The sequence below is a fragment of the Maniola jurtina genome, chromosome 2 (genome assembly GCF_905333055.1).
Source record: "Maniola jurtina chromosome 2, ilManJurt1.1, whole genome shotgun sequence".
Lineage (NCBI taxonomy): Eukaryota > Metazoa > Arthropoda > Insecta > Lepidoptera > Nymphalidae > Maniola > Maniola jurtina.
Window position 1 is genome coordinate 4,825,565 of NC_060030.1, and position 24,624 is coordinate 4,850,188.

At 36.0% G+C, this 24,624-nt stretch overlaps 1 protein-coding gene across 2 annotated transcripts in view; it reads right to left on the reverse strand.

The window, feature by feature from the left end:
* Nucleotides 1-24,624, reverse strand: part of LOC123877931 (voltage-dependent calcium channel subunit alpha-2/delta-3) — a 73,196-nt gene that overhangs the window by 21,610 nt on the left and 26,962 nt on the right. For both annotated transcript variants that reach the window (XM_045924875.1, XM_045924869.1), the window contains exons 3-4: nt 21,877-21,987; nt 3,572-3,800 (exon numbers count right to left, since the gene is read on the reverse strand). In XM_045924875.1, the coding sequence (XP_045780831.1) occupies nt 3,572-3,800; nt 21,877-21,987 (340 nt within the window). The remainder of the gene's footprint in view (nt 1-3,571; nt 3,801-21,876; nt 21,988-24,624) is intronic.

The window sequence follows — 24,624 nt, forward strand, 5'->3', positions numbered from 1 at the left end:
AAAAAACATTGTGTGTATATATCCACGTCTACTAGAAGTATAACTGACCAGAGTATAAACAAAATCCACGACCTCACTTTTTTTTGGCTGTCCGCTTGACGTGAAATGCCCCACGTGTAAACCTACGTATAATTTAAAGGCAATATTGACAAACGAAAGCTTTACATGCACAATGGCCTATTTGTTTTAACAGTCATGATCGATTCAAGCAACTCATTTTGTCCACTGATTGTGTCGGTTGATTTAGTAAATGTCGCTGTTAGTCGGAACTGAAAGCAAAAATAGGCAAGTCCATTTGTTAATAAATCATGTCACTCTAAAGGCTTACGTATATTACAACTGCGGCGAGGGGTTTCGTAACACATTGAATAATTTCACGCTGGTCCTGCTCCATATTAGAGATATGTTAGATCGGATTCTTAGTTAATCTATCTAATTCTACACATATAAAAGAGTAGCATGACTGACAGACGATGCACAGTCTAAATCAGTGGGCATAGAAATTTGTTTGAAGGCGTTTCTTGAGTGCCTTAATCCTTAAGTGGAGTCTAGGGTGCACTAAGGAATGATTTTGAAAAATTCCAATAAGATCTATAAGAAACGTAAATCCACACGCACGGAGTCGCGGGATAATGCTAATAGTTAGAGTAATGTATGGTTATTACTCAGCGGTAGGTACCATCAGTAGGGTAAGCTTCCGATCAACGTCTACTAGAGACTATAAGACAAAAAAGTTTTACTAATTTGAAGTAAGTATTAAATTCAGTCTTTGGTTAATGTATAGACATACAATCGAAAATGGACTCATAAAAAATTGACTCATTTAAAAAAAACATAGTATTTGTAATCAAAAATTAATCTATTGATTGTTAATGTTAATAGACAATGTCACTCCGAATATTGATCCTAATGGAGTATCATGATGTGCACATAAGATATTGCAAGCTCGTATGCGATTTAGTGTACTTACTCGTAATTAGAGCATAAATTGTATGTATATTATAATAATTGCATTACAAAGTTATGCGTTTCCTCTCGTCTTTATGTGGGCGAGCCTTTAAGTGTGACATATACCTCCCCACCCCATCCCACCCTAGCATGTCAACAATATATTACGTGTCATTATTTAAGGCGAAAGCCACTGTCACTCTGGCACACGTTACTAAAAGCAACTGGTGTTATTAAATATTACGGATAGGCAAATTACTTTTCCATTAAAATGTTTCAATATTTATTAATATTACCTCTCTATTGTATACTTAATCGTTCACGACTATGCAATCATACCTTTTTTTATACATATAAGTATATCTGTCGTACGGAAATTACACTCGTCAAACTATGCTCAGTATTTTATCATATCACTAAAGTATAGTGAAATGATCAAATTGAGTTGATATTTTAACATATGTCCGGATTTGATCAAATCCCGGTTTGCATCATTTCCCTAAAAAATATGGCGGCCGAACCGTAGCGTTTTCAAAATTTTGATTTTTCGACCCCGAACCGCGGCGCCACAGATCCAAAACGGAAAATCGAAAATAATAATTTTTTTCTGGTTTCGTCTACGATTATCCTGAATTTTGACGGAATGGTAGTGGTTGTTAGATATAAATTTCACGACAAATATAAAACAGGGACTATTTTTCAGAGCTTTTCAAATATTGCAAGCTTTTCTGTCTCTTCAGTATCATTCAGAGTTATTCAATTAAGAGTTGATGCACTAATTTAGGTTCTATTCATTCGAGAAACCGGATGTCATTTGGAGAGGCCACTCGCCTAATTGGATTAGATATCTGCTTTTTCTAAGATGCAAGAAATTCGAGGCTTGAATATTTTTTATTTCGTAAGAGAAAAGTATCTTATAGATATACTGCGAAGTAGTTAAAGTAAAAAAAAAATAGTTTTTTTGAATATTTCTGAAAACTAATCGAATAGAATTTACTCCTTACAAAACTATTTTAGTTTTTGCTGATTGCCAATAAATTCAATATTGGAGTTGAGAATTTATTCACTAAGTACTTTGTGTTCGTTGAAGTGTTCCGAGAAAGAGATTGAAATAAAGCATTGTTAGCCGTTCCAGGATCAAAAAATTAATTTATAGCGTTTCAAAAATAAACTGTCTAAATAAACAAAATTTTTAAAAATGGTAATTAAGTACCTGCCCACATAATAATAATAAAAAAAGAAAAATTATTTACCGTTTCCGGTTGAAACTATAAAAGCTAATGAAAAGTTTCCGGATCTTTTTGTATCGACGAAATTGTAACTGTGTTTCGTGTGGAATTTAGATTGAAGACTTAAAAAACATAGAACATTAAAATTTTTGTATTTATTGCTTTTAAATAAAATGTTTCATAAATTTTTGCGTAGGTAGGTATAGGCCGTTAAAGAAAAACATTTAAAAACGGCTCTACGTTATAGTCATTGAATTCAGGAGAGAATTGAAATGTAGAAAGGAACGTGTTTCGTCTAGATGTTTCAAGCGAAGCGGATTGGCGTCACATGGGAATATTTAATCCGCGACATCTGGCAACATTGTGCGATTCCAGAAACGTTTTACGCCCTTATAAAATTTTAGCTTAGCGAGAGAATATCGCGTACGATCTCAAATTGTCGTTAAGCTCTGAGCCTTTAAGTATAATAGAAAAAAATAACATTCAATTGTTTGCTTATCAAAAATTAAAATATTCAGAAACAAAGTGCAGTGTTGTTTTAAAATTAAAATCTAAAAAATCGATCAAAGTCGAGTTGGACTTGCAACCGAAGGGTACCGTACCATCGTACAAGAAATAACACTTTTTCATTATTTTTTTAAATTTTCATGGTGGTTATTTTGTAATTTTTGTTGATATAGAAATACACATTCTGTGAAAATTTCAGCTTTGCACCTATTACGGTTCACGAGATACAGCCCGCTGACAGATGGACGGATGGACAGCTGAGGCTTAGTAATGTAATAGGGTCCCGTTGGCACCCTTGGGATATGGATCTCTAAAAACACTGCTTCATAATAATATGTCGGCTCTACATCGTTAGCTACGCCGTAGGCTACGGTGGGCTAAGTCTAGTCGTGTGAATGTTTGGTCAAGTAAAAGGATACGCGCTGCGGGTTGCTGCCAAAAATAATGGGATCGCTACCCCATGAGGAGATATGTATAATCACAATCAGTAGCGGTGATAGCCCAGCAATTAAAAAGTCAGCCTTCTTTTTGGGAGGTTGAGGGTTTGATCGCGGGTATGTACCTCTAACTTATCGGAGTTATAACGTTTTAAACAACTAAACGTTACTTGCTTTAACATTGAAGGAGAACATTGTGAGGAAACCTGCATGCTTGAGAGTTCTCCATCATGTTCTCAAAGGTGTGTGAAGTCTGCCAATCCGCACTGGGCCGGCGTAGCTGATTATGACCTAAACCCTTCTTACTCTGAGAGGAGATTAGTGCTCAGTAGTGAGTCGGAAATGGGTTATCATGATGATAATCACAATGCGTGGGAGATTTGCCTCGAAACAGAAAATGGAGATGACTATTATTAATTCTAAAATATTTTCTACCTACATCCTACATACCTTCAGGGTTAATTCTTGGGGGCATGAGCACCGCACTGTAGCTCGTGTTAACGGCGATGTGGTCGAAATGCCTGCTCGGTGACAGTAGAAGGCGACGCGCTCTTGCAGCCAGCGTGCCATCGTCGGCATGAACGTTCAGCCATCGCGCGTCGTAGTAGGAGCCCGGGGACCCGTCTATACTGCTGCGGCCGGCTGATAGTGCCGCCGCTTCAGCTGAGTCCATTATGCGCTGAAAAGATTTCTAATTTTAGTACTCGAGATACATAATATCATAAATGCAAAAGTGAGTCTGTCTGTCTATCTTATCATGCCTCATCCGGTAAACCGATTTTCGCAAAATTTCAAACAAATGTATACTCCACCGCCCCCGCATCTCAAAATACTAGTACTGTATCCGTCCACTTATTAAAAAAAACTGTAATGCCTAGTAGTCAAGACGTCGTCCTCCTATTTGGGGTTTGGGGGTTCGATCCCAGGCACGCCTCTAAATTTTCGGCTATACCTGTACGCTTGCGTACAAGTGCTTCTTAGCGACTTTCTCCCCGAGGTTTTTTAAATACCTCATGTAAGCTATAGAGTTCTATAAAATAAGTAAAACTACATAGGCAACATAGCTATTTTGACTTGCAAGTTTCATAATGTAGCTAGCTGCTAGCTTCGTATTGCATATTTACTTCCCATAAGAAATTAGAACTAAACCGGAAACTAAAAAATACATATAGTTACAGATGATAGATGTGATTTGGTGGGGGCATTTATACACTTATGAAAATCACAGTGCCACGTATTTTTCCAGACTTCCTCAAAGACGGTCTTGATGCATAAAAATGTAATTATACTCTTCAATTTCCTTTGAAGTTTTTGTAACTAAATTCTCCTGCATAAAGAGCAAACTACGTAATTTTTCTCTTTTCATACTTAAAAGCAAACTTGGATGGAGCTCCATTACTCTTACAAAGAAAAAAGTCTCCATAATGTCAGACTACAATTATTTACATTTTAACAGGGCTCTCTCCGTCACTCGTTTCATACAATCGTAGTTCCAATTTCATTTGAATATTAAGAAACCAAAGTCCATGAAAATTTGCAAACATATTCTAGAAACTAATATCTGTGTCTGTGGTGTTTTAGATTTTTCTAAAAATATGTAGTTTTAAAATTACAGGGGCTCAAAGATTTGTATGAAATTTTTTAAGACCGCGTAACTTTGAAACCGAATATTTTAACAGAAATCTGGAAAACCACAGACATAGATATTAGTTTCTAGAATATGTCTGCAAAATTTCATGGACTTTGGTTGCTTAATATTCAAATGAAATTGGAACTACGATTGTATGAAACGAGTGACGGAGAGAGCCCTCTTAAGTTAGTTTTAAGAGGAATGTATCCTGAACACTTTCCATACAAGTGGATTTTGATCCCATTGAAAAATTCATTGTAATTCACTAGGCACGTTTTACAAATTCATATATTATGTGAGCCCGTGTAACTCTAAAACCATATCTAAAACGGAAATCTGGCAGACTACAGACGAATATTAATTTGTAGAACTTGTCTACAAAACTTCATTGAATTTGAATGGGAATCAAACAGGAATCAAACGCATCTATGAATTATGGAACTCGTAAATGTAAGCGCCTTTAAAATCATACAGGATGAAAAAAAAATTATGGGCCCTGGTGCGAAACTACCTTAAATATCCTTAAGTTAGATCATTTTATTCAAAAGAAACATTTTAACGAACATTTTAATCGATTTTGTTTTGTTTCTATTTCGTGTCTTTCTCCAGGATAAAAAAGTTGCCTATGTCAATTTTCGGGACACAAGCTAGCTCCATGCCAAATTTCATATAAATTAGTTTAACGGATAGATCTTTAAGAATCCCGTGGGAACACTTTGGTTTTCCGGGATAAAACGTAGCCCAAGACCGTTCTCTTGATGTAAGCTAACTCTGTACCAAACATCAAAATCGGTCAAGTTGTTGAGTCGTCAAAAGCTAGCAGACAGACAGACACACTTTCGCATAATATTATATTAGTATTGATGAGTTTGTATGGAGTAAGACACAGCCGCCGGGCGCCGCGCCGCCTCGCGCAGCGCAGCGTAAGTGCGTTTGGGTCTTAACTTGTTGTTTGCCACCTTGTATATCAGATTGTCCATTTTGCAACTTCAAGGAGCCGTGTTGGGCACTCATTATGCGTTAGGTATGTCAAAACCTTGTTTTATTCATATGGTAAAAAAAAGTTTGTTGTACAGACTAAATAATATTTATATTATACCTACTTATCTATGTTACGATAAGCTTCTGGATAAATATAAGCCCGATACAGTACAGTTTTTAAATCTTTCTAATTTCAGAATTCTGGAATTCTTACATGTTTTCCTACAAGTAAGTACTCACTATTTATATAAAGCAACTATTAAACGTTCTATCCAATTATAGAACCTCCGATTTTTATTTTAAATTGACGTTCAGTTAATTGAACAGAGATATATTTTATAACTTCGATGGCTAAGAACAAAAGCACCTACTTATTGATCAGAATAATTCGCCTCGCTAATTGCCACCGATTGTCTCCGCTTCCCTTACCCCATCTTTGTGTTCGATCCTCCTCAATCCAAAATTTTATAACGCAGTATTTCCGTAAAGATTCACCCTGACTGTCCCTTAATGGGTAGAGTTATGATTTAGCAGTTTTCAGTACCCGCAGCTTAGGCAGTTAGGAAAATCAATATACTCGTGTCGTGACCCTTCAGGGGTCAAAAACCTTATTTTAAGATCAAGCCTCGCTGCCATGTGACCTCTCTTGTACTTAATATTATGTTTTAAACTAAACAAATACGTTTGCTATTTCGCCTTTTAAAAAAGCGACCCGTACACATAAAAATAGTTTTATCTTTTGCTGGACTTTCAGGACGAGATAAAATTATTATCTATTGCGAATTTTTTACTATAATTTTAAATTATGTCATTACTCGCTCAGTCATGTATTATCGTATATCCTATCCTATATGCATATGATTGTATAGGTAATATCTATTTTATTAAGAATCGAGCACAAAAGTAGTTGTGAAGTTTTGTCTCGAAGGTGCGCCTTGGCCTTGTGTTTCTAAGCACACACAAGAAGAACAAAAGAAACAATAAAGATTAAAGAAATAATCTCTATACTGCTTCTCACATTATTGAACTTGCAATTTCTATAAAAAGATGGTACTTAGTATATACCTATGAGTAGTGACATGAGTTCAAATTGCAGCAAAATTTGCTTTCACATTTCGTAGGCTGTTTCACACTCAATCTGTTGATCAATTTGTTGTCTATCTGTCTGACCGTCTGTTCGCCGTGTCTGTCAAGAAAACCTATAGGGTACTTCCCGTTGACCAAGAATCATGAAAAAAACCGAACACCGTGAATGTGTGCTTACATCACAAAAACAAAAAAAAAAAGTTAAAATGTGTTCACGAAAAAATTAATTCACTACATCACATGTTGATGGCGCAGTTCGTCATTAACTTGCCGTGTTCAACATAAAAGTGTTATATCGCTGGGTATGTATATCTTGTATGATGGTAGGGAACCCTTTGTGTGCGAGTCCGACTCGCACTTGACCGGTTTTTTTGGAAATTTGGTAAATATTGCAAAATTACAGACAAAAAACGTTTAATTGCTCCATAAAGCGGCTTAGATATTTTTATGATAAGAATTTCTCTTCAACCCTTTCTCTATTTCGTTAATTCCGTGTCGTAATTACCAGCTCGAGATATTACGTTTAGCAAGTTCGCAGAGAGGTCCTGAGAACAGTTTATAAATGAGAGTTTTTAGTTGCGAGAGGGAATAGTCCCATCGGAGGAACAAGCTCCAAGTAGAGACGAAGTAATTAAAACTTCCACCCGTCCTTATAGTGTTTGTAGACTGGACGCGCTCTCACTGACATTTATACAAAAACGCTAAGTTATCCCATCTTATTATGCCAAGTGGTAATATTTCCAGCGTTTTTATAGATGTCAGATAAATATGAAAACTTACTTTGATAAAGTTTTTGGGCGATGATTTATTTTCCCTTCTTCGTAAACGTAAGTAGTTGGACGACTCACCTATATATAAGTGAGTGTGTGAAAAGCTAGTAAATTCAAAATAATACTTACCTACGAGTACCTATTTTTCATCAAACACAATTCGAATCCTAGGTCTAAGAAACGCTGTAACAGAACTTTAATCCAACAGCTCTTAGATTCAATTTCAATAAAAGCTTAGTAAAGTGGTGATATACCCTCGTTTATGTGCTATATGAGTATTTACACAGTGCCGGAGTACGAATAGGCGGTATCATAATAAGTTGCGAACAAGACTCGAGCCAAAGCGGCTGGAACTTGGCTTGACAATAAAGTTGAAAAATCGGGGGATTGCCGCGGGCGTCGCCAAGAAAAAACGACACCAACATTTCGCACTTAATGAAACTGTAGCTGAAACAAAATAAAGGAATTCCGCATTTACAGAGAACTAGGTATTGTTTCAGGAATACGGAGGCTTTCATCGCGAATCTTAATGGCTACGTAAAAATACCTATTTTAGGTGGCCTTATCCGATTTTTAATTAATATTTCAATAAGAATGATCTATAAAAGGAAAGAAATCAAAGAAACTGAATCTTATCTGAATCCAATTTATACTCAGTATTTAATGATTTTTTTAATGTAAGTTAAATTGAATAGCTCTTGTATGATCTTGGATCCATTTGGCTGACTCTAGAGATATTGAATGTATTATTCTTTTTCTGTTGCTCATGGTCAAACAGGTTCAGTTCCTTAAATTTCTTTTGCGTACCTACCTACATAACAACATGTGGTTACAAATTTATGTTCGGAACAAACTGAAAAAATATGGTAATATGAGGCACTCCTACATTTTCAATGAATTTAGGTTTCTTTACAAAACATCTACGAAACCTTCCGAAATGATTCTTTGTTCACAGGCATTAGCTAAATTTTAGCCCTTTGGAACTAATATTACGGTAAAGATATGTCAGTACGTCGTTGTAGCAATTTAATTTAATAAAATAACTTTTACTGCTAAACTTTCGTTATTAATACAACTATTGTTCAGGCAACAACTAATTAACTGATAGCTATAGCTAATCAAACGTTCAAGAACTTTATATCTTAAGACACGGATGGTCCTTTTGTGATATTATAAAAATAATTAAAAAATTAACGATACATAGTCACTAAGGATAATTTAAAACTTTGAGAATCTTAAGAACTTCAACATAACGAGATTATAGGGCGTTGGCATTGGACCACGCGCTCGTCGCGGCAGACATATTGCATAAAGGTAGTTCCACATCGAACTGAGAAACTACCGAAGCCGTACAAACAAAAATATTCAATAGGTAAGTACATTTTGTAACTGATATTGTACGGAGATCTATCGGTAGGGCAAAACTATATTCATAGGTTAGAGACCGATAGATGGAGAAATTAAATAGGCCCGGGCCCATAAAGTGCTGTACCACCGATGATGATAACATTTTGTAATTTGTGAAAAGTTAGTCTTTGACTACGGTCTCAATCGATTTATGCGCGCGATCTGAATTACTCTAATACTGCTTTACTCTTTACCGCTGTATTTTTTCGTATACTTGTAATGGACCCACATAGGCTTAAGATTAATGAATACTAAGCAGGACCAGAATTTTGTATATTTATGTAACTATCCATTGTATAATTTTCATACAAAGATATATATACATAGATGTGAATGAGTCTTTATTATACGAGCCCTCGGTGCGCCCTCGTATAAATACTTACAAGTCATTCAATTACTTCAAACTTCTTGCTAATTTTACTAGAAGAGAAACACTGCTACTTTTAAAATTCATATTTTTATCTTATTACTGTCCGTATGTACTACATCTATTATTTTGAACGCGTTCTAACGCTTTTTTTAAAATAACTGGTTTTGGTTTTGTTAGTATCTATTGATTACATTGAGGTAGGATATTATACTTCATATCACTGATTTATTACAAGGAGTGTTATAATATGCCAAGTCAAAAACCGCCTATATGTATATATTACCTGTCATAAATCTTAATTCGCATTTTAATTTTCGGGGTTTTAATCTGTCCGCTAATATTTTTCATTTCCATCTTTAAATATATTTAATTTGTACATTATTAATACATGTTTCGTTAACTTGAGACGAATAATAAACGTCACAAATAAGTTTGTATTTAATATATCATAAACAAAATGTACGACGTATATAAGTAATCCATATCAAAGGCTCTACACGCTAAAGCGTGCTTTAAATTCCTTAACGTAAGTGCGCGTACGTGAACAAAATTCAGGTGAAATTACGAAGCTATTGCCAGCGTCGGCGGCAGTCACCGATTGAGCAATAAATCATATTATTATAATAGCTTAGCTATAATGTAAACAGGCCACCCTCAACCTCGGTCTCCCCGCCCGCTATCCAAACAATGCTTCATTTAACGAGACAAAAAATGTCAAGCAACGTTGACAAATTAAAACTCATATTGTTAATAACACGATATGGTTGATATGGTCTAAACTATAATGGCCGATTCACACCAATTGCGTATGCAGCACGTACACGTGACACGTGCGTAGTGACGCGCGTGAACCCATAGACGTAACTACGTCTACGCATTACGCATCTACGTGAACGTTCACGCCACGCAAGCGGTATGCCATGTTTCATACAGTTCCATACATTACAACATAATGGTACGCGCTACGTCTTCGCTTACGCAACACTTACGCAGCCTGTGTGAACGAGATCTTAAGTGGCATTGCTAGCAAAGTGTTGATACGGTGACATTCGTAAGACGATTTATAATAGAAAGCATTGATTTTGAAAGAGCCACCTAGGATAGAAAGGTTGACACTTTTTATTGAGACAATGCAAACACGTCTTGTTAGCGACACCATCACTCACCACTGGAATGTCGTTTACAATTATTTTTAGTAACGACACCTGCACCGCTGGCTAGTGAGAAAAGAATCACAGCCCAGTGAGGTCATCCAGTGGTGTCGTTTACAAGACATGGATGCCTTGCGTATCTATTCCCATTATCAATTTAATTCGAAAGTAATACCTGGGTGCGACTGAAGCTTGACGTATCTTTCGAGTTTTTCCCGTGGAAACTAAGGGATGACACCTATCCAGAACTTGTAAAGTTAAAAACAAATAAAAATAATTAAATTAAATTAAAGACTAAAATGAACCAAATGAAATCTAAAACATCATCGAATTAAATTTAATTTTCTGGATCGTAAGATAAAATGAATAAAGATGAATAAACTAGATTTAATAGCATCTATAATTAGTCTATATAAAAAGTTCACCTTATAATAAATACCTTTACCTAATTGCCTATTGTTTTTAAACCCCTAATTTATAATGGCTAATTTTGAATGCGTTGAAATGAGATTAATTAATTGACAAAATCGGTAACAAACGTGACAAATGTGCGTGAAATTTTAGCCAATTCAACCGGCACGCGTAAAATATATAAAACAGGCAGCCTAGTTTCCAATATAGGTACACTAATCTCTGAATACAGGCAGGTAATTACCCACCCTAATGCGTACGTATGATATAATATTATCATATAGGTACCAAAAGGTGGCTATGATTTTATTACGACATAAATACTATGCTGGGCGAGCAAGTTCTGTTAATATAGAATAGTTAAATTAGCCGAAAATCGAACTTAGAATCTCTTTATTTGCTCTGTTGCCAATATCAGTACCAATAGGTACCTACATATTAAAATTAATGCAATGTGTAACCTCAGTTTGTTCTTCGAAATTCTGAGTTCATGCCTCTAATATTTATGATAGGTAACTTTAATATAGATCTTTGTGCAGTTTTTGTTGTAAAGCTTAGGAATAATACATATGTTTGAACTTTGAACCCTATTTCACCTCCAAAAGGAAAACAATGAAGCATCCTTTGACATCATTTTATGAGCGCAAGCAACCTCGGGTAGCGATATACGACTTGTAGGTATTTCCGTTGCAAGGCGCACCGCCAAATTCTTGAGGCATGCCACTGGGTGCAGGGTGCAAGAAGTTGGGTGGCGCAGGGGGCGGAGGAGGGAGGTCCCTGCAAGTAGTGCATTCCCCGACCTTAATGTCGCCATCAGCAAATTGCGAACACCATCTGCTGGCGACAAGAAATCTGTGACGTAATTCCTATACCATCGGTTTGTGGACGCGAGCGACAACCATAAACGACGTTTATTCTGTTCATAGCTTTTAGTTTTTCATAGAAAAGTGCATTTTGGTAGTTTCCTGAAAATGCCTGAACTTCGATGAGCAGGATATTAATTTGTAGCTTACAAAAGTTGATATTCCTAACTGTAGTGTCATTGGAGGTAAAAAGAGCTTTCAAAGGCTTATTTTTTTGTAAAGAAAATAACGTTGCGCTTTTATAATAATGATCATATTATTATTATATTGTATCATTAATATTTCGTAAGTTGACGTAGGCGTTGAACCAAAGACTTCCTTTGGCACAAACGAATAATTTAAAATGAAGATCTCAAGTAAGGTTTGGAGCAAAGATCAAAGTCAAGTGTCAAGTAGATCAAAGTGCCTGTCTGCTAAGCATTTCGCGCTTTGATTAGTCGTTGTCGTAGTCAGCAGTTCCCGAATTCGATTTCCGGCCACCGCGGATTTATATTGAAGCTGCAATTAATCTTTGCAGCTATATGATATCTTTGTTTTCTTTTATAATTTGTGAATTTTTTGTGATGCACTTGAGAAGTTTCACTTATGAATTAATCAAGACTTATTTAGTGGCTTAACCTGATTGTTTTTTGTCAAAATAATTTTTACTTTAACGACATTTTACATATTAAAATAACCATTATATTCTAGTTTCCTAAAGATACATCGAACTATAGTACATACACTTTAGTGTCTTAAAAAATTTACATACGATAGGTACCAATTGTAATCTCTGAAGCATTTTGTAAATATTTTGTGTCCGTTCGTTCGTAACGTTCAACAACAAATAATTACCAGGTCCAAGTTAATTAACTTAATTTGATATAATAAAATTAAAACGCTTATTCTGTGCAATGACGTCACAAATGCAATTTGTGAAATTGCAATTATATATGACATATTCTGCGTAGTTAGTTTGTAGAAGTTGGTGATAATATGTCTGCATGCAAAGCTTAGGTATTAGGTATAGGTATGGACAGATATTCTAATTGGTAGAACCACAGAATTGAGAACTGCAATGTACTAAACTAAAATCCATATTCATTTCGAACGTTGGTATTTTGTATAGGTACTTACCTACTACTTTTTGCTTATACAATATACATATATATATTGTCTATTTATGATTTCATGTGACCTAAGGACCTTGAGGAACTAATTTACATACTTTTTAAACTAAACAATGACGCATAGGCTTGCAAAAATCATGAATATTTTGATAATACATATTGTGCTACATTGGACAATAAGACGAAATAAAAGTACGATTCTTCACAAGCACAGTTTCCATCGAACGATGGTGTTTATAGGTACTCGTGTCTATAAATTTTATGATTCGTTTTCCGGTATAAAATTACATTGAATTTCAATACAGTGGGTAATAGCTATCGGATTCCATTCGGAAGCTTATGACGAGACACTTAACCGTTCAGAGCGCTCGAATTCCTCGTGTAAACATTGGACAGATCCAGTAATGGGTGTGTAGCTGTCGCGAGCCGGGTTATTAAATACCACTGAGTTATAGACCATAGAGATGCAGGCTTCGTGCATCGGGCGTTAAAGCGCATCTTATTATTTTATTACTAGCTCATGCCGGCAACTTCGCCTGCATGGACTACACAGATTAAACCCGCGTTTAACCCCGTTAGGGGTTGAATTTTTAAAAATCATTTGTTGGTAGATTTCTACATCATAATAGCCTATCTGTATGCCAAATTTCAGCCTGCTCCGTCCAGCAGTATGAGCTGTGCGTAGATAGATCAATCAGTCAGTCAGTTTTCAGTTTTTCCTTTTATAAATTTCGATACAAATACGTACGATCATGTCCATCATTGGACGTCTATAAGTACGACGAGTGAGATGACGATAATGACATAATATACACACATAATAATCACATTTTCTCTTGTTACAATGATTTTTTAATGCGCATGAAAAAACATCAGAATTTCCTTCAAGTGGTAGGTAAAAACTTTTATTAAAAATTATAAAATCTTATTACAATGGCTCAAAGTCTACTTGCCATATTATAAACGCAAAAATCTGTTTGTTTGTTTGTCCTTCAATCACGTCGTATTGAGGAATGAATTGACGTAATTTTTTGCATGGTTATATTTAAGTCGTGGGTATCAGCTAATCCATCCATACTAATATTATAAATGCGAAAGTGTATCTGTCTGTCTGCTACCTTTTAACGACCTAACAGTTTAAGCGATTCTGACAAAATTTGCTACAAGGTTAGCTTATATCCCGGGAACGGACATAGGCTACTTTTTATCCCGAAAAATCAAAGAGTTCCCACGGGATCTTTAAAAACCTAAATCCACGCGGACGAAGTCGCGAGCATCCTCTCGGGCGGGACAGACAGAATAAAAACAGGCACAGCACCAATTTACTAAATGGCGCATAGCGCGATTGGTCCCCTTGTTCACCAGGCTGCTTTGCGGATCTTACCCACCTCTAGTATATAACAGCTCTCTGTTAAATACCATCCCGCGGGAGTGCACCGTGACCCATATCTAGTGCACCACCCGACTTATACGAGTGGACTTTATTGATTCGCAGTCTTGAGACGGTGTTTTGTCTCCCTCGCTCCTTGTGCAAGTCCCGCAGGCTACTTACTCAATATTCCGAAGGCGACGCCTGCAGCACTAAGTACGCATTGTATTGAATGAGGTTTTCACGCGCATTGTTTTGCATCTCAGACTGTACATAAGACACAATGGCTTCTTCCATTTAACGTGACACTGGTAAGTACAATGTGCTAATCCTACACTGCTAAAAACAAAAGAAGAAGAAAACCGATATCTAATAGTTCTGGGGTTGTGATTAGGATAATTATTATATGATTTTATTTTTAGAAAATAGACTCATAATTTTAAGCTTAGATGTTGTTGAAAAATAAACATTATTTTTCGTTTCACTAAAAACGACTAGACTGATTGAAACGAAACTTTTGCGATTCAAAAACTTTATTACTCTAACTTTAGATAAAAATCGGTACAATTCTTCTATTCGATTGAGTAACTACCTAGATTTACCTGAAATGGTAGCATCTACTTACTGAAATGTGTCATTACTGTATGATACTCTACAAGTAACAAATATTTTCAGCTGATATTTTTGAAAAACGGGTTTTTATAAATTTTTAGAGCGTATCTAAATAGGTACATAATATACGTAGTCTTTTTAAGTTTTTTGTCAGATTTACAAAAGGCAAAAATGTTTGGGCAGACGAAAGAGCAGAATTTATGCAGCTGCTTTAAAACGTAAAGTTGGATTTTAAAAATGAGGTGCTATTTCCTGTACATCCCGAAATATATTTTTGGCTTTATTAAATTTTGTCTTTAGGAATTTATGACTGAGAAATATTAAGAAAAATCTTAGGCATCTCATCAGTTTAAGAATAGGTAGGATAAATTCTTTTATGTTGTCTGTTTATTTTAGAGTTTGATATAGCAGGCATGCTCCAAACTTCATATTATTTTTGGTGGGTTTCTAGATTGTAATGCATAGACAAACTTCTTTAAGACTGTATGTTTCTGTATTTTGTACTATGTACTGTGTTTGCAAGGTCACAAATAAAAAACACTATTTATTTATCTAAATTGGTTCCATAATCCTTCTGTGTAAAATTACAAGCATACACTACATTTCTCTAAATTATTCAGTCAGCCCGGCACTAGGCATATTTTGGTTGGTATTGCTCAATAATAAAATATAAAGTATACAAATAAGCCTACGTTACCGAGGGAAGCCCTACGACGCTACGTAGCGTAGCGCGTGGGCGGCGGTGATGCTACGGCGCGAGCGAAAGGGCAGAGGTCAACAACCTGTTGTGATACGCATTTTTTTCCAGTACTTTCATAAATTACAGTATTTTATTTGCGTATAGTTGTCGTCACAGGATGTCGAATTGATTTTTATAGTTCACTAGATGGTACCCATTGCTTGAATGTACCTACTTGAAAAACTGGAGCTTGAACGCATTTGGCGATGCAGTGCGTCTTCGCGAAATGTACAACGAGCAAGTTTTATAAGACATGGACATATTGTAATAGCTTAAACATCTAAAAACATCAAACAAAATATTATATACTAGCTTTTGCCCACGACCTCACCCTCGTGTTATAATTTGTGGCCTATAGCACTCCGGAATAAAGTAGATATCTTTTACTGAAAGAATTTTCAGAATCTGATCAGTAGTTCCGGAGAGTATCCCCTACATCTAAACTTACAAACTTTACCTCTTTATAATATTAGTGTAGACTGTAGAGAAACATTACTAGCATTTTAGAGCATTTCCACACAATTAGATATCTAAAATATTATGATATATCAGATATTTTTTGGACACTGATGTCGTTTAGGTATATCCACCAGTTTAATATACATTTAATTTATATTTCATCGAGTAATGTGAAATGCTCATTGCAAATAACATAACGAGGATCGTTATTCTAACAACTCTTGACCCTTGGCCATCCTATTCATTCCACCTTTATCTTATAGTTTAGGCCATAGAGTAACAAACATACACACACACACACACACACACATACACACAAACTTTCGCCTTTATGATATTATGTGATATATGTATGAGTATTTATAAGATGTACCTTTACATCCTTATTTTTTGTGTATTAATATGCATCAAATTATCTATCTACTGTTGTTTTAGTTTTATTTATATTCAATCCATATTATGCTCTGGGGCTCAACACAAATAACTAAACTTAATTCCATAAATCAAAAATAAAACTACAGACAATATTTCTGCAAGGCTTTTCTGTTTTAGGTATTTTTGTCTTATCATTACTATATTTCTACCCATGTCCGTTATAGACTTTGAAACCATCCAACCGATGTACCCCGAACCTGTTTCATTAGAAAGGCAATAGTGAGAAGACGGTTTTAGACGATTTATAACAATTCATTAGGCACATTCTTTTTTTAGCATACTAGCACATGCCGGGTGGCCGCTAATGTCCTATGTTATGTTTATTTCACAGCAGTTTTGCGTATAACGGAATTGGCACTAATGACAACTGTTCGTTGCAAAACGGTAGAATTCACAAAATATACGCAACAGTGAATCTACGGCAATCGTTGGCACCATTCCACTAATATGATTTCAATTACATTCTGCGACAGAATGTCTTTAGGTATCTACTTTTTGAAAAAATGTTTTGTTTGACATTATATATTATAAAAAGTTAGATTAATGTATAAGTCTTAGCTTGTGAATCTATGAATATTTGAATCTATTAACTTGTATTTATTTAAAAAATACTTTATATACCAACAATATTGTTATTTTATTCAAAGTGATGTATAAGTATTTTTTGTATTCAAATACAAGTTAACCTTTGACTGCATTAATAACTGTACTAATAACTTTAGTACTTCTGCAGAAATCTAATTATGGTTTGATTTGTTTCACATGTGAGTAAAAATATTTATTCAGAGCCTTCTAGAGTTACATAAACCCAACAAGTTTTTAGTGATTAAAAAATCGATCTTATTAGCAAACATTTTAGCGTGCACAAAGCTGTCTCCATTATTGTCTACTCATGCAGAGGCAATCTCGCAAGCCAAACATCTACATTACGCTTAGGCTACGCTGACAGGCAACGCAACACATATCGCGCGACCGCACCGCAAGTCTGTTTGTTATGCACAAATTGCACTCGACGGGGTTAGTTATAACTTCAGACTTTCTAACATATACTGACTTTGAAGCTTTCTACGTATTATGTAATATATCTCACCATTTTGATAAAACAATTAACAAAATAAACAGTTTGGGTTTAATCCCATGAATTGACTTTTTATTTTTTGTTACCGTTTTGTGTTGAAGAGAATAGACGTCCAAAAACATGTATACCGAATTTGTAATCCCAGGCAGTGGAATTACAATAGTGCCGTCAGAGTGCACAAAATTCACGCAACAATGAATCCACGGCAATCGCTGGCACCATTCCACTAATATGATTCCTTTTACAAACTGGAACGGACAGATATTGTAGTTCATTTTCTAGAAGGACTTTTTATTTCGTGTTCTAAATTGTTTTCGTGTGAGCGTAGATTCAAATTCAAATTCAAATTCAAAATGTTTATTCAATTAGACTTTTACAAGTTCTTTCGAATCGTCAAAAGCATCTACCACTGGTTCGGAATGCCTTTCCTACCGAGAAGAACCAGCAAGAAACTCGGCGGTTGCTCTTTTCAAAGATTTGATATACAATATTATGCCATGTATAAAAGCAATTGAAGTCCTGCGCATTGCTGGAGCGAATCGAAGTTCAAATCCACGCTTTTTTATCATTTACATAATCTTCGATAGTATAATATGCTTTTCTCAAGAGCATATTTTTAATAGATTTTTTGAACCTGTGTAAAGGCAAGTCCAAAATTGACTGAGGAATTTTGTTATAGAAGATTATACCCATTCCCACAAATGACTTTTGGACCTGAATTGCAGAAGGATTACTGTGTATATGTATAACTACGCAGTTTTGTCCAAAATTAGTTATCGGTTGCAATGTGCTTTGAGGCTGTAAAGCTGCATCTACGGTTGACCAACTGAACATGAGCGGAATCTTTTTTGCTTGCGGCGTCAAGTGTGGACATACAACGATTCTACAACAACATTGTCGTCGAACCTCCGTCGAACGTTCGTTCCTTTGTGTTCATTGAACAATGCGTGCTCTACGCGTGCTTGTTCGAGGCTTCTACGCAATGAGAATTTTATTCATTACATTCTCCGCTCGTGTTCGTTTCGCCAACCGTAGACGCAGCATAATGTAACCTAAGCTTTAGTTTAATGATTATAGCTATCTAAACTTAAATGAGAATGTAACTTTAAACTTGCTGGATATTATTTAAAGTAGAATAAGATTTATTTTCCGAATAGCGCACCGGATATAATATTTTTTCAATGTTTGTATGAGCAAGGCAACAAAGTTGTAAAATTTAAAATAGCGTGGCTCCATTCTTGCGTGACACGGCGAGCTAAAACTATTTTTACTGTGTTGTAAATGGTAAAAACGGAGTTTTTGAATGGGCTGATTGGTAATATTTCGTAGCAGGTACACGTAGCATGACCTCTACGACGCGGTGGTGAGATTTATATATTCTTAATAAATTATATTCATCATTCTAATAATAATTAAAACAACGGCTCTTGCACACTTATCAGCTGTCATTTTATTGCACCTTTGAAATAATAGCATTGTGTGCAAAAGCTTTTTTCGACTATCCGTACCATTCGCGCATCATTTCCCTATTTATGTCATAAAACCCCAGTTCATAAAACAATTATAAAATCAGAACGGAGTCAGTCGGTACTGGTCCCTTTTGTTTGTATTAAAAATATACGCACACTGCGCCGATGGGAATTCGTCCCAGGGTACAAATCACGAAACATTCCAATCTCTTCGGTTAATTGAATGCTGTAGGCCTTCATTAAGTTAGGAGGGGGCGAATTGACAAAAAAGGAACTTTTACAGAATGGCGATGGCGGAGCTGGAAACAAAAACCGCAAATAGCGTTCAGGGGGTTGCGCGGTTCGTATAATTACGCCTTAATAGCTCAACGATGGATGTTTACAGCCAAAATATTAAAGATTCAAGCTCGTCTTCCTAAAAAGTAGCTCTGCTAAATATCGTACCTAACTGCTAAAGAACTTTCTAGGGCAAAAGAAGTATTTTCGCCATGACACCGTCACTTTTCCACAAACATTGATTGCCGCTCTCTCTCAAATCTGTTTTCCGTAGAGTATTAAATGTTTTACCAGAACACTTAAGTACGTTCTTAACGAACTTTTAGGAGTCTGAGACGTTTTTAAGCATTTGCTGTTTGAGTGAACATCATTGTTATGAAAATGGTTTTTGTTGAACTTTTGAATAAGCTAGAGTCTCATATGAACGTTTTAAAATAGGCTACTATGACAGTTTTGGCTAGTAGTTTTAGAAGAAAGGTCTAGACAATAAAGATTGGAAGTAGAAACTAGGGATTCTTTAGTACAAAGTGGCAAGTAAAATCATAACACAAAGAAGACCATTATATTGAAAACGTAGAGAAATGCTTCATTTTTCAATCGGTAAAGATAAAACATTGCAATGGAAAGGATCAAGGTAAATATCGGGGAAGGTAAACTACGCGAGGAGTTTGTGCAAAATCGTCAACTTTGCATCAAATTGAAAGTTCAAGAGGAAAACGGCCGCAGTCGGATTAGTTCGAGATTCAGAAGAATTCCAATATCAGGGGTGCGGGCTTACAATAGGGGTACTGTTGGGGTGAATAGGGGTGCAGAGACCTAGAATAGGTTTCCAGAGGCAGCTCTACTGGAATATGATTATACTGTCGACGCCTGTCCTAGAGAATTATCGTTACAGGATTCATCTTAATGGTCACGCAGCAGGCTAGCTAGCAGGCATCTAGGTGTGCACTGTGAGTGTGCATGCAACAAAAATGCGCGTCAAATACAGAACCTCCTCCTTTTTGAAGTCTGTTAGAAGGGAATCGGAAACTCATTGTAAAGATAACAATTGTCTAACGGTAGCTTTTACGAGCAATACAATTTGTTTCATTAAAAAAAACAAAGACTCCCCAGCGGATACAGAGCGAAGAATGCATTTTATTCCTTACATAAATTGTACTATTTTTCAATTAAAAGAAATAAAACCAGCCAAGTGCGAGTCAGACTCGCGCACTGAGGGTTCCGTACCGACATTTTGCACGATAAATCAAAAACTATTATGCATAAAAATAAATAAAAATCTGTTTAGAGTGTACAGTTAAAGCCCTTTCATATGATACCCCACTTACCTTATTTTGAAAATTTAAACACATTTTAATTTTTTTTAATGATGTAACCACAATTTCACGGTTTTCAGATTTATTCCTTTACTTGTGCTATAATACCTACCTACCTACCTCATAATTCTAGGTCAACGGGAAATACCCTATAGGTTTTCTTGACAGACACGACGGACGGATGGACGGACGGACGGACGGACACATAGACAGATAGACACCAAAGTGATCCTATAAGGGGTTCCGTTTTTCCTAATGAGGTACGGAACCCTAAAAAATAAATATAATTAGCAATCTGTAAAATAAAAATGTAGTAAGTACATTTATCTATAACAAAGAATCGATGTAGTCCTAAACATGTTTGTTTACATACTATTTCTATTTGAGTTTTATTTTTATTAGTCGTGAAATTTTGCAAGAGATAATAATCGTTACATGTACTACTTAATAAACTTCAGTAGTTAGATAGCTACGGCTTGGAATTGCAAAATAAGACTTTATAAGGCTTCTGTTAAACGATACTTATTAGCATTAGAGTAATTCGATTAGTGAAGACTGAAGTGCTGAAGACCTAAAGAAAAGCGATCGTGATGCAACAAAAAACATTCATGATTATTCACCTAGCCACATCTACGTATTCATAGTCCTAGTTTCCTACTAGCAGTTATGACTTGCGAAATTGCGATTCCATTTTTATCCGCGGGGAATAACTATTTTCTAGTGGGTATAAGTTTCGGGAATAACAAATACCTGGGCCGTGGTCCATGATTACTCATTGAGAAGCCCGTTATCTACCTGCCTGTGCCTGTGCTTCCTGTCATAATTGGTTCAGCGGTGACGAAGATTAATTCAGGCAAATAGATAAAGATACAAAGGTTAAAGGCCCAAACGCACTTGCTCTGCGCTGCGCGACGCAACGCACGCGGCAAATATTAGTTTGTATGGAGCAAAGCGCACTTGAGCGATTGCTAATATGGTTTATATGAGTTTATGTGGAGCAATGGAAATATATTACTTAAATGTAATGTTGTAACGCAACACTGTCGATCGACTCTATCGGCCATGGTGCGCGCCAGAGTGCCTGGACAGAATAGTCTTTACATTAAAAATATGACGCCGAATGCGTTGTTTCGCGTTACAACAGTATTATATACACTTAAACACAGTCTGTCAGCTTAAACACATAAGGTAGAACAGGCAGATTTAGAAATCTATCGAACTTACCATAACAGCGTTGATCTTGAAATCCATATGGTTTTTGACTTCGGCGGCCAGTTCGCGGACAAGTAGCAGCCCGTCTTTGCGAACCACTTCCACGTTGTATTCATGGTATTTCTGTTAGAAAGAAGAAGTCATTAGAAAGACTGCACATTGATTTTATTTTTGTAATTATGTTTTTCTACCATACACTGCCAATACTAAAATAAAACTGTCGTAGGTAAAGGTTCTTATTAGGTAGGCATTCCTTCCTTAGTTTATTAGGTAATTATATGAAACTAGAACATATTTTAGGCGACTAGTGTTCTGAAATCAAAGTTTTGTGTTCCGCGTACTGAGGAATGACGACCGCTTATTTAACCGTTATGGCCAGAACTTTTTTATGTGCTAGATAACTACTGCGATGAATAGATAATAAATAAAAAAGCCCTTTCATTCCACACTTAGGTAGCTACCAAATAAAAGCTTAAAATTAATGAATAATAAAACGATGGTGATACGCAATTTTAACTTAACGAAACTGACTCAATGGACCCACCCCATTTTCACCCCAATATTAATAGATTTATAGCCAAAGAAATTGATTTCATAGCCGACAAATATTAACCCAATATACATTAGTCTGTGCCTTAATTACATGTTCAATTTGGGGTTCAATGACCCGGTATAACAATAGTAATTCGGGACGGTATTTCAACAAATAGAGCACTAGTATAATATCAGCGCCGAGCAGGCTCGTAATTTAATGCTTTCATGAGGGCAGATAAACATCGGCACGAGTATATCGCGCATATTACGAGTATTTGCCAAAATTACAACAACCCGAATCGTATCATCATGACTATTCTGAAGTGCTTAACTGGCAACGATTTATACGTAGGTATGATCAACGAAGTAGGTAAGACCACGGATTTAGACATAGCTCATACATTTGTATTTAAAAAGGTGAAGACAAATTCGTACGCATGTGTGCGTGACACATACGTGTAGCGACATAGACTAGCTAGATATTGGTGCGGGGTTTACGGTTTTAACACCTACGAACATGGTTCAAAAAATGGCGGTCCGTTACCGAGGCTGGGTATAGCTACCATAAAGGTGCCCACGCACCACAACTGCACTGCAGCGGAACTGCCGCGCCGCGCGGCAGTGACGTACGCGCGTCGCGGCTGGAGAGAATATCGTACGGGGCGCTGACGCGACGCGCAGTTCCGCTGCAGTGCAGTTGTGGTGCGTGGGCACCTTAATGCTAAAAGCTAGAGGTGGTTTCGACAAAACTGCTAAAAAACCTTAACAAAAATTGGATATTTCGGAGTACCTATTTAGTCCGGTCGTCTGTAATGTCATCCATAGAACCATAGATATGTCATAGAACTAACTAAATCGTAGGAACCTAAGGTAAAGGTACTACGACACCTACATAATTTAAATTTATGGCCCTTTCAAATCTCACTGTTATAAAAATGTAAGTAACTCTCATGCGCGGGCATTTTTATATTAAGTTTGAAATATCTTGTGTTCACATTCATCAGGTAATATTTTAAATCATGACTTAGGTACTTCTTCTTCTTCTTTCTTAGCCTTTGTTAATCCATTGTTGGACATTTAGGTACCTTTAGGTACATTATTGCCTAAAAGAAGCAGTTATTTGGAGGCTCATTATTGGGACGAACATGGCGTCGCAGACCTGTCAAATTTAAAAATGGAACGAATACGTCCGGAATTCCGCGGATGCTGGCTGCCAAATTATTGTTATTCGGCAAAGGCGCCCACACCCCGCCCCGCGAGCGTTGTTATTGAATTTTGGATTGTACCCGATGTCGCTTTTGTTGTGCTATCAAATGTAATGAGATATAATATTTTTCCGGTTTTTTGGAGCATATTCTATTACTTCACTTGCTAAAATGTACCAAAGATGAAAAATATTAAACCAATTATTTATTAATATAAAAATTACTGCGTAGATATATGTGTCGTTCATTCCGATTGGATTGAAACTTTGAACACTTGTTGTTAACAATTGCGTCAGGTGTATGTCGCAGTACAATCAACGTATAATAATAATTATGTAATATATGCAAAATTTAAAAAAAAATTTACTTTAAAGTAAACTTATCTAGGTACCTACGGTACTGGTCGGTTTTTACTCATTGTTACATACACTTAAGGTGAATAAGAAATTTAATGAAGCCATTTGTACCCCGTCTTCTTTTAGCACTTTAACCAAAAATGCATTTAAAAAAGTAATGTATTACCTCCATTCTCTTTATTTTTAAGCTCGGGTCGAATTTATAACGAATTTCTAATTAATAGCAGAAACTTTAGGTCAACCGTATAATAATAATGGGAAATTGGAAATTAAATGGCACCCCACATAGGCCTAGTACAATGGCAGTAAACCTTTTTACTGCAAAACAGTCACCTAATAAAGTTCGCTTTAAGTATCCCGTGAAGTATCCGAGCGTGGGAGAAAAATGGCGGACAGAGACCACACAGAGAGAGAGTTAGTTATGCATTACTAGAACAAAAATGTTCTACAAAATGGTTTTAATCAGAGTGGTGTACAAATTCACTAGCTGTGCCAATTATTTATACTAGCTGATGCCCACGACTTCGTTCGCGTGTATACAGGTTTTTTAACCCTGTGGGACCTCATTGATTTTCCGGGATGAAAAGTAGCCTATTTGATGATCCAGGGTATAATCTATCACCCATAGGCACACTTTATCTACTACTATCTAACACATGGGCTAC